Source organism: Nycticebus coucang, chromosome 21, assembly GCF_027406575.1.
Source record: "Nycticebus coucang isolate mNycCou1 chromosome 21, mNycCou1.pri, whole genome shotgun sequence".
NCBI lineage: Eukaryota > Metazoa > Chordata > Mammalia > Primates > Lorisidae > Nycticebus > Nycticebus coucang.
This window is the reverse complement of record NC_069800.1, coordinates 64,231,229-64,245,061: the sequence shown is the minus strand read 5'-3', so window position 1 is coordinate 64,245,061 and position 13,833 is coordinate 64,231,229. Positions and strand designations below refer to the sequence as shown.

Genomic DNA, 13,833 nt, shown 5'->3' with positions numbered 1-13,833 from the left:
TCTCCTGCATATCTGGGATTTATTGTGAAGTTAAGAGAGTGAATAAAAATTTCTTGGATCTGTTTAATACATGGAGCTTTTTAGAATGGAATGGGAGGTAACTGATTCAGTCATGGTATAAGTTTTCTTCAATTTAATCAGATCTTCATTTTTGGCCTGAGTTTGTCATTCACCCAGTGTTTGGCTTCAGGCAAGTTAAGTTCTTTTGAACTGCACTTTTCATTCTTTGCAATATGGATATGATGGTAACGGTTTCCTTTCAGGATTGGTGGTAAGGATTAGGAATATGTGTACCGGGGCCCCATGCCTGTTTCATACTATTTTGTGTTTGCAAAAGTTTTATTGTATACTTTTCATTTCAGGAACTTAATAAAAAGGATATCCAAACAGTTTCAACTGTTTTGGTTTCTGTTGGAAGATGTGCCAAAAATATCAGTGTATTAGGTCAAGATGGACTTCCAGCTATGATAAAACAAGGACTAGTACAAAAGATAAGTAGAGAATAACATATGCAGGTGAAGGTGATTTGATGAAAGGTGTGCTTTGTAATAAAATAAGAAATGCTCCAAACTGTTGAAGAATAAATTTTAGAACTTTATATAAACCTTTGAGAATAACTTTATTTGTTGCATGTGTTACAAAATAAAAGTCCCCTCAAACTCTGTAAACAGGGATCTTGATAATCATGTGAGCTTAAGGTCACAAGGCTCCCTAGAGGCTTAACTTTATTTTCTCTTTGACTCTTCTTAATTACTATATAACTTTGTTTTTGTTTTTGTATTATTTATTATCTGCGCCCCATGCTAGAATGAAGGATATAATTTTTGCCTATTTTATATTCATTGCTGTATAGCCAGCACCTAGAACAGTACCTGGGATGTAGTATATACTCAAATATCTGAATTAATTGATTAATTAAGGTAAAATAATACTAAAACCTTTCAAATAGTAATGATACCAAAATCTAAATTGTGATGATAATTTATTTTAATATTATCATAAGGTTAACTGAATTAGGAATTTGAAGGGGGAAATAGGTTCTTACTTACAATTAAGATTAGCTTTATCTATTACCATTTTAAACAACAGGAAAATGTAGTGAGTGAATAATAACAAAAAAACAAAAGCAGGGAAGATATTTAAAAGCATAAACTTATTTTGATACAATACCAGAATTTTTATTTTTAATGTCTCTTCATTCCTACTATTTATTTAAAAATAAATACATTCTCAAAATTACTAAAATGGCATTCAAAGTAAATAATATGTTGTTATTTCTTTTTTTATACATGGTTTCCTGGTTTGAAAAATCCAAGGAGATTATCCTAAGTCAAGGAAATTCAAAAGATGAAGCTGTTATAAATATGATAGAAGACTTACTCGATCTTCTGATGGTAAAAGTCTCATCACAAAGCATGTGTTTATTTTAAGACAATTTGTGTTCTCTTTTCCTTAGCCTAAAAATCACTAACAGACTGGTGAGCAAGTCTGTTCAGATTGGATGAAGTGTTTAAACTGGTTAATATAATTAGATGGTTAGTTAATAGATAAAAATTAAGTAATTATTCTGCAAGTTAAAATTTAATTTGTCATTTTAATACTGTTTGTAAAGAGTATATTAAATATTATTCTTTTTTTCCAGATCATACATGACGTCAGTGATGAAGGTAGTATAAACATTTTACTTACGTTGGAATGATAAATTGCTGTTAACGATTTAGTAAAATTTTGCAATTCCTGTAATCTTAATTCTTTTATTGTTTTAATGTTAGCAATTCTATCTAATACAGGGATAAAATAATTTTTCCTGTAAAGGGCTAATAGTAAATATTTCAGACATTTTACTGCAAAAGAAAAATAATCGAGAATATTATGTAGGTATGAGAAGACAAAACAAATGTCTATAAATGTTTTATCAATGAAATTGAAAATATAATAATAATTGAGTACAAATTTTTGAAATACAGGTCTAATGAGAAAAATAGCATTCTATTTTGACAAGGTAATATTTCATAATTAGAATTCAAAGTTAGTGTTCTCTATTTTCAAAATTGATTGCAAATGTTCATTGTAAAGGCTTATCTGTAATGAGATGTTTTGTAGATCTCATTAGAAGTTGTCTTTTCGTGCAGGTAACACCAAATCCTGCTATCAGTTCATGAGCATGGTTTTAATTGAGCATGTTCATCACTTGGAATGCCTTAATAGTAGTGTTAGGCTCTTAATATTTAAGAACGTTGTGCATTGCAGATTAATCACTTTTTACTTGAAATTTATGTGAAGTTTCTGAATTGCATGATTAAATGGATTTTGAAATATGGAAATTTTCTTTGCATTTACATTAACGTCTGAAAACACTGCTGGACCTGTGGTTGGAGCTTGGGGAAAAATATGTTCCCTGAACATTTGTGTGGGAGTAGACATATTGTTTCTTGTTGAACTTTTGATAGTCTGGGATGTATATAAAGCAGCTTGCATTTCAGTATCCTTAGTTATCAAAATGACTTTATTGCAGTGTAAGTTCATCATTTGTTATTTTATCTTTTAATATTGGGCTCAATTGTTAAGAAATATTAGCAACTTTGCAGCCATTGCTAAACACAAAGATATTCAGTAATAATAGTTGAGGACAATTCTTGTTTATAAAAATTCTTGACTTAGCCCTGGGTATCAAAAGTCACAATAAAAGTTTACCATTGCTAATCCACTGGACTGCTATGTGGAGGGGCAGGTTATAATATTCGACTTCTATTTCTAACAAAAGTTCACGTACTTGACTATGGCTAAATTGATAAGGATGAATGAAGTTCACCTTTGGCACACTGGTTCAGTAAACATGATCAATACAAATATTTTCCATAGAGTACCTGCTGATGAATAATATAGCCATACAAAACAGTCATTTAGTTGGATTTAGTTCATGGGCCATAGGTCGTCACCTCTGGATCTAATAGAACAAAATTTTTAATGACAAACTGAGAGTGCAGAACATGTTACTTACTACTCATCCTTTCACTTGTAGCCAGCAAATGACTTGTGTCAAGGAATAAAATTAAAGTTTTTATCTCTGTGTTGGTGGAAAGAAGACTTAGTTAGGACTGATCTTTGAGGCTGGTGAATTGTTCATAAATAAAACTATTTGCTGTAATCAAACCCATAAAGTTTTATTGAAAGAATTGTCATTGATTTAAATAATGGCTAATACTCCCTTTTCATTGATATTTTTGAAATTAACATAATATAGTTTAAATTCATAGGTTTTTAGGGAGAAAATAATCCTAAAGCACCAGCAATTATGAAGTGATTCAAGTAAAGATTTATTTATGTTGGAATGAGGTTTTTTTCTTTCAATATAGTCACTTTGGAAAGTTACACATTTGCTGTTGCAGTATTTCTATTGCTTAAAATTATATATAAAAGTTGTACTATGAAATGGTATCTAGCAAATTCCTGTGAATATATTAGTATTGATAAAGCCTCATATTTTGAAAATGGGCGTCATACCTCTTGGGGGTAGGACATAAATGTAAGAGGGAATTTACCTAGCAAATGCAATCAGTGCAACTTAATTCTTTGTACCTTCAACGAATCCCAAACAATTAAAAAAAAATAGCTTGAATCATTTAGAGCTTCATGAGGTGAAGAATGGGTATAAGAATCTTTGAGACATGACTAAAATAATTGAGGCCACTTTTTATAAAAGCCTCAAAATAGAATATTCTACTTTTGAATTATATTTACCCTCATCTAAAAAAAATAGACTTCCTTATGTACCTGAAATAATAAGCTGGGCCTGGAGTTCTCTTGACAGCATTAAGATCAGCTACATCTGTAGAGTGGTATATATTTTTCAAGGCCACATAGCTAGTTAGAGGCAGAACTAGTACTTAATTTCATGTTTCCTAATGCCCAGGCCAAAAGGCTCTCTTCTGTACTGCACTAATAATACATCCTTTCCATTAACTCATAAGAAAAACTGTCATTCAAAACAATTTAAAATGAACATTTATCAATAATTTAATACTTTTATTCAGGTGAAAAACAAGTAGTGGAAAGTTTTGTACCTCGCCTTTGTGCCCTGGTTATTGACTCAAGAGTGAACATTTGTGTTCAGCAAGAGGTAAAGTCATTTGTTTATCCTACAAATGAGAAAGCGAAGAAAGTTGGATGGTAGTTTGTCAATTTGAAAAATAATTTTTATCTTGGACTAAATTACTCATCTTAGAGTATATTTCTGTTGTCTTAACAATTCATTGTCCAACAACATATTTCCTAAATATTTACTGAAATTTTATGACCATATGGGTTTATAGATGTATATAACTCAATGAAAATAAATTATACCATTCAGATATTAGGGGTTCTCAAGTATTTTGCTGCTAACCAAAATCTGTATCAGTATACACTGATTTGTATGTATGTGTACATGTGTTTACTTTAAGAACAAAAATTAATAAGGTAATCATATTTTGGCTTCCTTATGTCTTAAAATAATAATAAACGTGATACTAAAACATGTATAAATTCTTTAAGTACAGGAATCATGCACTTTCTACTGATATCTTTTGATTTGTGTTGTTTTGCATTGACTATTTTATGCTTAGTATTCTTAACTCCATTCTTTGAACAGAATGCAGTGATTAAGACAAAAATTAGGCTTTTAACTTTATGTACCTGGAATATTTCTATAAATACTTCATTTTTTAATATAAAATTAATGCATTATCTTTTTTTTTTCTTTTCTAGACTCTAAAAAAAATGAATGCTATGCTGGACAGAATGCCTCATCTTGCCAGGAATATTCTCTCTAACCAAGAAATGTTAATTCTCATGTAATAATTTGTACTATATTGCTTTTATTGGTTGTGCATGTCAAGAATATAGACAATGTCTTATAAGGCAACCATGAGTTTGCATTAATAATTACAGTGGTAAACTGTGGTAGCTTTTCAACATAATTTAATATGTATATGTAATTTCTGCAATAATTAGAGATACTAGCCAATTGTAGTATATCTTTCAGTGAGGTTTTTTTCTTCTCCCAAACACAAGGACTTTCTATTTCATTGATACTATTCCAATATAAAATCTGTTATTTTAATTTGCAGGAGTAGCATGGGAGAAAGGATTTTAGATGTTGGAGGTAAGTATACCTTTTCAAAATTTGAAATTATTCCAAATTTGTAAATAGTTTTGATAGTATATAATATCCTTTGGATCAAAATATTAGCATTGTAACATGGTGACATTATGTAAGGGAATTATAAACTCTCTATGTATAATCAAGAAACTTTTAAATCATTTTAATAAAAATAAATTAGAAATATCTTTGGAACAAATGTAATATTTTATGTTGACACTAGGAGTTAGATAAATGTGATTGTGCCTAATGGTAGATTTATGAATAATAACTCGGTTTTCCAATAGATTTTAATTACTTGTGTTAAGAAATTCCTCAAATGGTATTTTTGATGCGACTAAAAGTCTAATATTCTTGGCATTCATAGACTTGTTTTTAAGCAATGTATTTACTAAAAGAACTTGAGATTTCTTTGTTTCCTATGAAGAAAATCTGATGTAATAATTTACATAGAGAATAAACTATGGTTTTAAAGTACTTTGGGATAACTGCAAATATGTTACATGAAAGGAAAACAGAGATTCTGTGACTTATATACTATAGTATGAGTTATTCTGTGTTTTGTAACTTTAATGATAATTAATTGGTGATGACTTTGAATAGTTAGAAGTTTTAATTTTTTTATAATTTCACTTTTTTTCTTCTATATATATGGGCTTCATTAATTCCTGTAATGATGAAATATTTCAATGAATAAGTTACACTAATATTTTTCTTATTTCTTTTATTCTGATATCTTATAAATTATATGGGAGTTTATTACATAAACTTATTTTTCATAATTTCAAATCACATATTGATTAACTTTTTTATAGATTATGATTTACAGGTAGGCATTGTAGAAGCTTTATGTAGAATGACCACAGAAAAACAAAGACAAGAACTGGCATGTCACTGGTTTTCAATGGATTTCATTGCTACTGCATTTAAAAGAATTAAAGACTATGAGTTTGAAACAGTAAGTTGTATGAAAATAAAAGAAATCGGTTGACTTTTTAAAAATTTATTATGAGTTTAAAAAGTTTCTCTTTTTAAAAATAGGATTGCAGGATATTTCTCAACTTTATAAATGGCATGCTTGGAGACAAGAGAAGGTAAGTTTTAATACAGTTGTTTACTGGTAAAGAAATAGAGTTTAAGAGGGAGTACCCAATGTAGAGTCTTTATAAATTAAACTATTTGTTCTGTTATGTTGGAGGGTAAAATATGAATGAATATTAAATTTAAAACAATTGTCTTACCATAACATCATTTAGTAAATTACTGTACTGTAGTCTGAAATAATCCTTCACTGGCCTTGTTTTGTCTTGTACTTTTTAGAGCAAAAACTTCATTTTTATTTATTTCACATTAATAGCTTTCTTGAAAATTACTATATTTCTGAGTTGCATACACATTATTCAGTGTTTTAGGGGTAATAAAAATTTAGAGACACAAGAAACCATCCAGGCATGGTTCTGACCGTGGTGGAGCTACCCTACCAACCCCGATCTGCTTACCTGCACTTTAGGAGGAAAAAAGGAAACCTGACTTGTTAAAGGAGGCTGTCTGGGACTTTTGCCCTGATTCTGCTGGCTACCCTGGAGTGTTTTAATTGGAGAGGCATGCGGTTTCTGTTGTGACTATTCAGCTCTGCCCAGACGGTACCTGGACGAGTGGACACAGCTATGCTCTGGGACTGGGGTTGAACGACTTAATTTCTATTCTCCCTACTTAATTTTTAATTTGGGGGGTGGAGACAAGATGGCTGACTGAAGCCAGCTTTCCACAGAGGCTCCCGTTCAGAAGGAGAGTTAAAGGACAGAAATTTAGCAAGTAACCCAGTGGATTAGAGTTGCACCAAGAGAGAAGGTTGAAGAATGCACATCAACCCTGCTGAGGCAAGCTGCAACCCCAAGAATATAAACAAAAGGTACAAAATCCATCACAAAGCGGACAGGAGTCCCCTCCCCCATGAGAACGGCTTGGAGTGCCCCACAAACAAATGAGCAGAGTTGAAAGGTCCTCCCACTACACTCCACAGGAGAGACCCTCTAAAAACTGGACCTACCTCCCTACTAGAGTGCCATGGCATTCTCCTGCAAGGCATAAAACTGTATAAAACAGTATATATTCTCTACCTGCAACTCTGAGCTCCCAGCACTCCCCTCCACTCTCACTCTGAGGTCTGGAGGCCTGTCCCCCAGGAGTCCAGATTCTTGGGTGATTTCTCAAGGGGTGTGGACAGGGCTTAAACTGCAGATGGTCAGTGCTGACTCTGGGGCATGGGAGTGAGGAGAGGATGGTCGGCTGAGAGGGAACCACACCAGAGCGGTGATGCCCCGAGGTGCAGAGCAGCAGCTGTCTTTTGGCAACAATAGGGCTCACTCACGGATATTCTGAAGCCACACCCCCTGTTTCCCTGGGCAACCAGAGGAGGCTGGGCATCTACTTAGGTGGCAATCACCACGGAACAGATCTGGGACGGAAACACAGGCCCCATGAGTAAAGGGTTTGCCTGAGGTGGTAGTGGCCTGGGTGGAGCACGGGGACTAGAAACTCAAGCACAGAGCTGGGAAGTTCCTAGGGCGGGGCTAACCCACAGGACCGCATTACTGAGTCTAAGAGGCACCCGGCCCTCAGGGGATCGTCAGTCTATAGAAAAAGGAAGACAGGAGGCTAGAACTGACAGGTAACTGAATATAAACCTGCAGAAGCAAAGACAGGGCCTGAGGTGCAGGCTCTGGGAACTCAAAACAGCTTCTCTTCTGTAGGGAATTTAGCAGGGACAGAAACAAATTCCCACAAAGTTGTTCTGTTCTGTTCTGTCAGTAACATCAATCAGGGGTGGGGCTGGAACTGAGTGAACACCCCAAGCCTCCACCAAGTACCCGAGGTTGTCAGGCTTCACGTCCCCCTGCTAGATAGAGGCAGAGCGCAGTGGCCTGGCTGAGCAGAAATAGATTTCCTTGTGATTCAGGCAGATGCAAACCCCTAGAGTATCTGTTCACTATAGGCAGTTGGGTCAAAGTCCTGCGGGACTATCAGTGACTGGGTGTGACAGAGGTGCAAGGTGGGGAAGGACTCATCAACCTTCCCAGACTGATCTATTTGCTGATTGGGTCCTCCTGACTCCCTGGAGCACTGGAGCAAGCCATATCTCAGTAGTCACCAGACCCCTGCGATCCAGTTGCCAGAGACCTTTTAAACTCTCCCACCTGAGACAGGTGCTGACTGAGACAATTAATTTGGACCTTTTGAACTGAGCCAATCGCCTGAGGACTATTCAGGAGGTGCCCTGGGTGTGTGGTTGTAGGGAGGTTTGATTTTCCTTTTCCAATTGTTGCCTGTGGGGGGCGGGGTGACTTAACTGCTGGTATTTCTCCACAGCTGAGACTTCAACCAGAGTAACTGTTTTACTAGGGTTGAACAGAGACCAGCTGAAAACAAGACAGAACCACTTAGCCCCACCACACAAAACAGGTCCCCAGTTTCTCAGGCCATAGCATTGTATAGGTCCTCGACAAAGCTCCAGGGGAAAAGTCAAACAGTGTAAAACAATCATGGGGCAGAATCAGCAGAAAAACTCTGGTAACATGAATAACCAGACTAGATCAACCCGCCCTCCCCCCCCAAGAAAAGATATGGCAGATGTAACTGAAGATCCAGTCATAAACAGCTGGCCGAGATGTCAGAAATCGAATTCAGAATTTGGATTGCAAACAAGATTAATAAAATGGAGGAAAATTTGGAATTAGAAATTCAAGCAGCAGTTCAAAAGTCAGAATTAGCAATTCGAGGAGAAATTCAAAAGTTGTCTCAAGAATTTAACAAATTCTTTGGTTTTGTCTTTGTCTTAAGACAAAACCACCAAAGATTTTCATGCACTGAAGCAAGAATTTGGAGCCCTCAAAGATCTGAAAAATACAGTAGAATCCCTCAGTAACCGAGTGGAGCAAGCAGAAGAAAGGATTTCTGACATTGAAGACAAAGCCTTTGAACGCTCCCAAACTCTCAAAGAGGAAGAGAAATGGAGAGCAAAAATGGATCATTCTCTCAGAGAGCTTGGGGATAATTTGAAGAGGGCTAAGATCCGCCTCACTGGAATCCCGGAAAGTGATGAAGTGGCCTCTCAAGGCACAGAGGCCCTTCTCCATGAAATTTTGAAAGAGAATTTTCCAGACATGCCAAGAGATTCTGAAATTCAGATAGCAGACAGTTTCAGAACCCCAGAATGACTTAATTCAAATAAGACATCCCCCAGGCATATCATAATTAACTTCACTAAAGTTAATATGAAGGAGAAAATTCTGAAAGCAGCCAGATGTAAAAAATCCATTACCTACAAAGGGAAGAGTATTAGATGACTGCAGATCTCTCTGCTGAAACTTTTCAAGCCAGAAGAGGGTGGTCATGAACTTTTAATCTCCTAAAGCAAAATAACGTTCAACCCTGGATCCTGTATCCAGCTAAACTGAGTTTCATTTATGATGGAGAAATTACTTTAATGACACTCATATGTTGAAGAAATTTGCCATAACCAAACCAGCTCTTCAGGATATTCTCAGACCTATTCTCCATAATGACTATGCCAATCCTCTACCACAAAAGTAAACTCACTCAAAAACTTTTGATCAAACTCCAACTTCCACAGTGGCGAAAGGATTAAAAATGTCCACTGGACTTTCGAAAAACTCAATACCCAAAATTTTACCAGACTTACCAATATTTCTATTAATGTGAACGACTTAACCTGTCCTCTGAAAAGGCACAGTTTAGCTGACTGGATGTAAAAACTCAGGCCAGATACCCTGTTTCCCAAAAAATAAGACGTCCTCCGAAAGTAAGACCTACTTACAGGAAAGATAAGACGTCCCCTGAAAATAAGACCTAGCGCATCTTTGGGAGCACACCTTAAAATAAGACACTGTCTTATTTTCTGGGAAACAGGGTATTTGTTGCATAGAAGAGTCACATCTTATTGTAAAAGACAAATATAGATTCAGAGTGAAAGGATGGTCATCCATATTTCAGGCAAATTGTAATCAGAAAAAAGCAGGTGTTGCAATTCTATTTGCAGATACAATAGGCTTTAAACCAACAAAGGTAAGGAAGGATAAGAATGGTCACTTCATATTTGTTAAGAGTAATACTTAATATGATGCGATTTCAATTATTAATATCTATGCACCCAACCAGAATGCACCTCAGTTTATAAGAGAAACTCTTAACAGACGTGAACAACTTGATTTCCTCCAGCTTCATAATAGTTGGAGATTTCAACACTCCTTTGGCAGTGTTGGATCGATCCTCCAATAAGAAGATGAGCAAAGAAATTTTAGATTTAAACCTAACCATCCAACATTTGGATTTAGCAGACATTTACAGAACATTTCATCCCAACAAAACTGAATACACATACTTCTCATCAGCCCACAGAACATACTCCAAAATCAATCACATCTTAGGTCACAGTCTAAACTCAGTAAATTTAAAGGAAAAGAAATTATTCCTTGCATCTTCTCGGACCACCATGGAATAAAAGTTGAACTCAGTAACAACAGGAATCTGCATACTCATACAAAAACATGGAAGTTAAATAACCTTATGCTGAATGATAGCTGGGTCAGAGATGAGATTAAGAAGGAAATTGCCAAATTTTTGGCACAAAACGACAGTGAAGACACAAATTATCAGAACCTCTGGGATAATGCAAAGGCAGTCCTAAGAGAGAAATTTATAGCACTGCAAGCCTTCCTCAAGAGAACAGAAAGAGAGAAAGGTAACAACTTCATGGGACATCTCAAGCTACTGGAAAAGGAAGAACATTCCAACTGCAAACCCAGTAGAAGAAAAGAAATAACCAAAATTAGAGCAGAATTAAATGAAATTGAAAACAAAAGAATTATACAACAGATCAATAAATCAAAAAGTTGTTTTTTAGAAAAGGTCAATAAAATAGATAAACCTTTGGCTAACGTAATCAGGAAAAAAAAGAGTAAAATCTCTAATCTCATCAATCAAAAATGACAAAGACGAAATCACAACAGACTCCTCAGAAATTCAAAAAATCCTTAATGAATATTACAAGAAACTTTATATCAGAAATATGAAAATATGAAGGAAATTGACCAATACTTGGAAGCACATCACCTTCCAAGACTTAGCCAGAATCAAGTGGAAATGTTGAACAGGCCCATATCAAGTTCTGAAGTAGCATCAACCATACACAACCTCCCTAAAAAGAAAAGCCCGGGACCAAATGGCTTCACATCAGAATTCTACCAAACCTTTAAAGAGGAATTAGTACCTATATTACTGAACCTGTTCCAAAATTTAGAAAAAGAAGGAAGACTACCCAACATGTCCTATGAAGCAAACATCATCCTGATCCCCAAACCAGGAAAAGACCCAACAAGAAAAGAAAATTATAGACCAATATCATTAATGAATATAGATGCAAAAATATTCAACAAGATCCTAACAAACAGAATCCAGCAACACATCAAACAAATTATACATCATGACCAAGTCTGTTTTATCCCAGGGTCTCAAGGCTGGTTCAATATACGTAAATCTATAAGTATAATTCAGCACATAAACAAATTAAAAAACAAAGACCATATGATTATCTCAATTGATGCAAAAAAAGCTTTTGATAATATACAGCATCCCTTCATGATCAGAACACTTAAGAAAATTGGTATAGAAGGGACATTACTTAAACTGATAGAGGCCATATACAGCAAACCCACAGCCAATACCGTATTCAATGGAGTTAAATTGAAATCATTTCCACTCAGATCAGGAACCAGACAAGGCTGCACATTGTCTCCACTGCTCTTTAACATTGTAATGGAAGTTTTAGCCACCGCAATTAGGGAAGCAAAGGCGATCAAGGGTATCCATATAGGATCAGAAGAGATCAAACTTTTGCTCTTCGCAGATGATATGATTGTATATCTGGAAAACACCAGGGATTCTACTACAAAACTCTTAAAAGTGATCAAGGAATACAGCAGTGTCTCAGGTTACTAAAATCAACATTCATAAATCGGTAGCCTTTATATATACCAACAATAGTCAAGCTGAAAATACAGTTAAGGATTCTATTCTATTCACAGTAGTGCCAAAGAAGATGAAATATTTGGGAGTTTATCTAACAAAGGACGTGAAAGATCTCTATAAAGAGAACTATGAAACTCTAAGAAAAAGCTGAAAACGTTAACAAGTGGAAAAACATACTATGCTCATGGCTGGGAAGAATCAACATTGTTAAAATGTCCATACTAGCCAAAGCAATATACAATTTCAATGCAATCCCTATTAATGCTCCACTGTCATACTTTAAAGATCTTGAAAAAATACTTCATTTTGTATGGAATCAGAAAAAACCTTGAATAGCCAAGACATTACTGAGAAATAAAAACAAAGCAGGAGGAATCACACTACCAGACCTCAAACTATACTATAAATTGATAGTGATCAAAACAGCATGGTACTGGCACAAAAAAAGAGAAGTAGATGTCTGGAATGGAATTGGGAACCAAGAGATGAATCCAGCTACTTAGCGTTATTTGATCTTTGACAAGCCAATTAAAAACATTCAGTGGGGAAAAGATTCCCTATTTAACAAATGGTGCTGGGTGAACTGGCTGGCAACCTGTAGAAGACTGAAACTGGACCCACACCTTTCACCATTAACTAAGATAGACTCTCACTGGATTAAAGATTTAAACTTAAGATATGAAACTATAAAAATACTAGAAGAGAGTGCAGGAAAAACCCTTGAAGAAATTGGTCTGGGCAAGTATTTTATGAGGAGGACCCCCCTGGGCAATTGAAGCAGCTTCAAAAATATACTATTGGGACCTGATCAAACTAAAAAGCTTCTGCACAGCCAAGAACACAGTAAGTAAAGCAAGAAAACAGCCATTAGAATAGGAGAAGATATTTGCAGGTTATGTCTCCAACAAAGGTTTAATAACCGGAATCCATACCGAACTCAAAACGTATAAGCAAGAAAAGAACAAGTGATCCCATCGCAGACTGGGCAATGGTCTTGAAGAGAAACTTCTCTGAAGAAGACAAGCACACGGCCTACAGACATATGAAAAAAATGCTCATCATCTTTAATCATCAGAGAAATGCAAATCAAAACTACTTTGAGATATCATCTAACTCCAGTAAGATTAGCCTATATCACAAAATCCCAAGACCAGAGATGTGGAGAAAAGGGAACACTTCTACACTGCTGGTGGGAATGCAAATTAATACATTGCTTTTGGAAAGATGTTTGGAGAACACTTAGAGATCTGAAAATAGATCTTCCATTCAATCCTATAATTCCTCTACTAGGCATATACCCAGAAGACCAAAAATCACATCATAACAAAGATATTTGTACCAGAATGTTTATTGCAGCCCAATTCATAATTGCTAAGTCATGGAAAAAGCCCAAGTGCCCATCGATCCACAAATGGATTAATAAATTGTGGTATATGTACACCATGGAATATTATGCACCCTTAAAGAAAGATGGAGACTTCACCTCTTTCATGTTTACATGGATGGAGCTGGAACATATTCTTCTTAGTAAAGTGTCTCAAGAATGGAAGAAAAAGTATCTGATGTACTCAGCCCTACTATGAAACTAATTTATGGCTTTCACATGAAGGCTATAACCCATTTATAACCTAATAATAGGGGGAAGA

The 13,833-nt window shown here is 35.2% G+C and overlaps 1 protein-coding gene across 1 annotated transcript in view; it reads left to right on the top strand.

The window, feature by feature from the left end:
* Nucleotides 1-13,833, top strand: part of SYCP2 (synaptonemal complex protein 2) — a 65,640-nt gene that overhangs the window by 4,830 nt on the left and 46,977 nt on the right. The window contains exons 4-11 of the mRNA XM_053574052.1: nucleotides 363-491; nucleotides 1,290-1,394; nucleotides 1,643-1,667; nucleotides 4,035-4,120; nucleotides 4,747-4,832; nucleotides 5,109-5,143; nucleotides 5,956-6,098; nucleotides 6,182-6,234. Of these exons, the coding sequence (XP_053430027.1) occupies nucleotides 363-491; nucleotides 1,290-1,394; nucleotides 1,643-1,667; nucleotides 4,035-4,120; nucleotides 4,747-4,832; nucleotides 5,109-5,143; nucleotides 5,956-6,098; nucleotides 6,182-6,234 (662 nt within the window). The remainder of the gene's footprint in view (nucleotides 1-362; nucleotides 492-1,289; nucleotides 1,395-1,642; nucleotides 1,668-4,034; nucleotides 4,121-4,746; nucleotides 4,833-5,108; nucleotides 5,144-5,955; nucleotides 6,099-6,181; nucleotides 6,235-13,833) is intronic.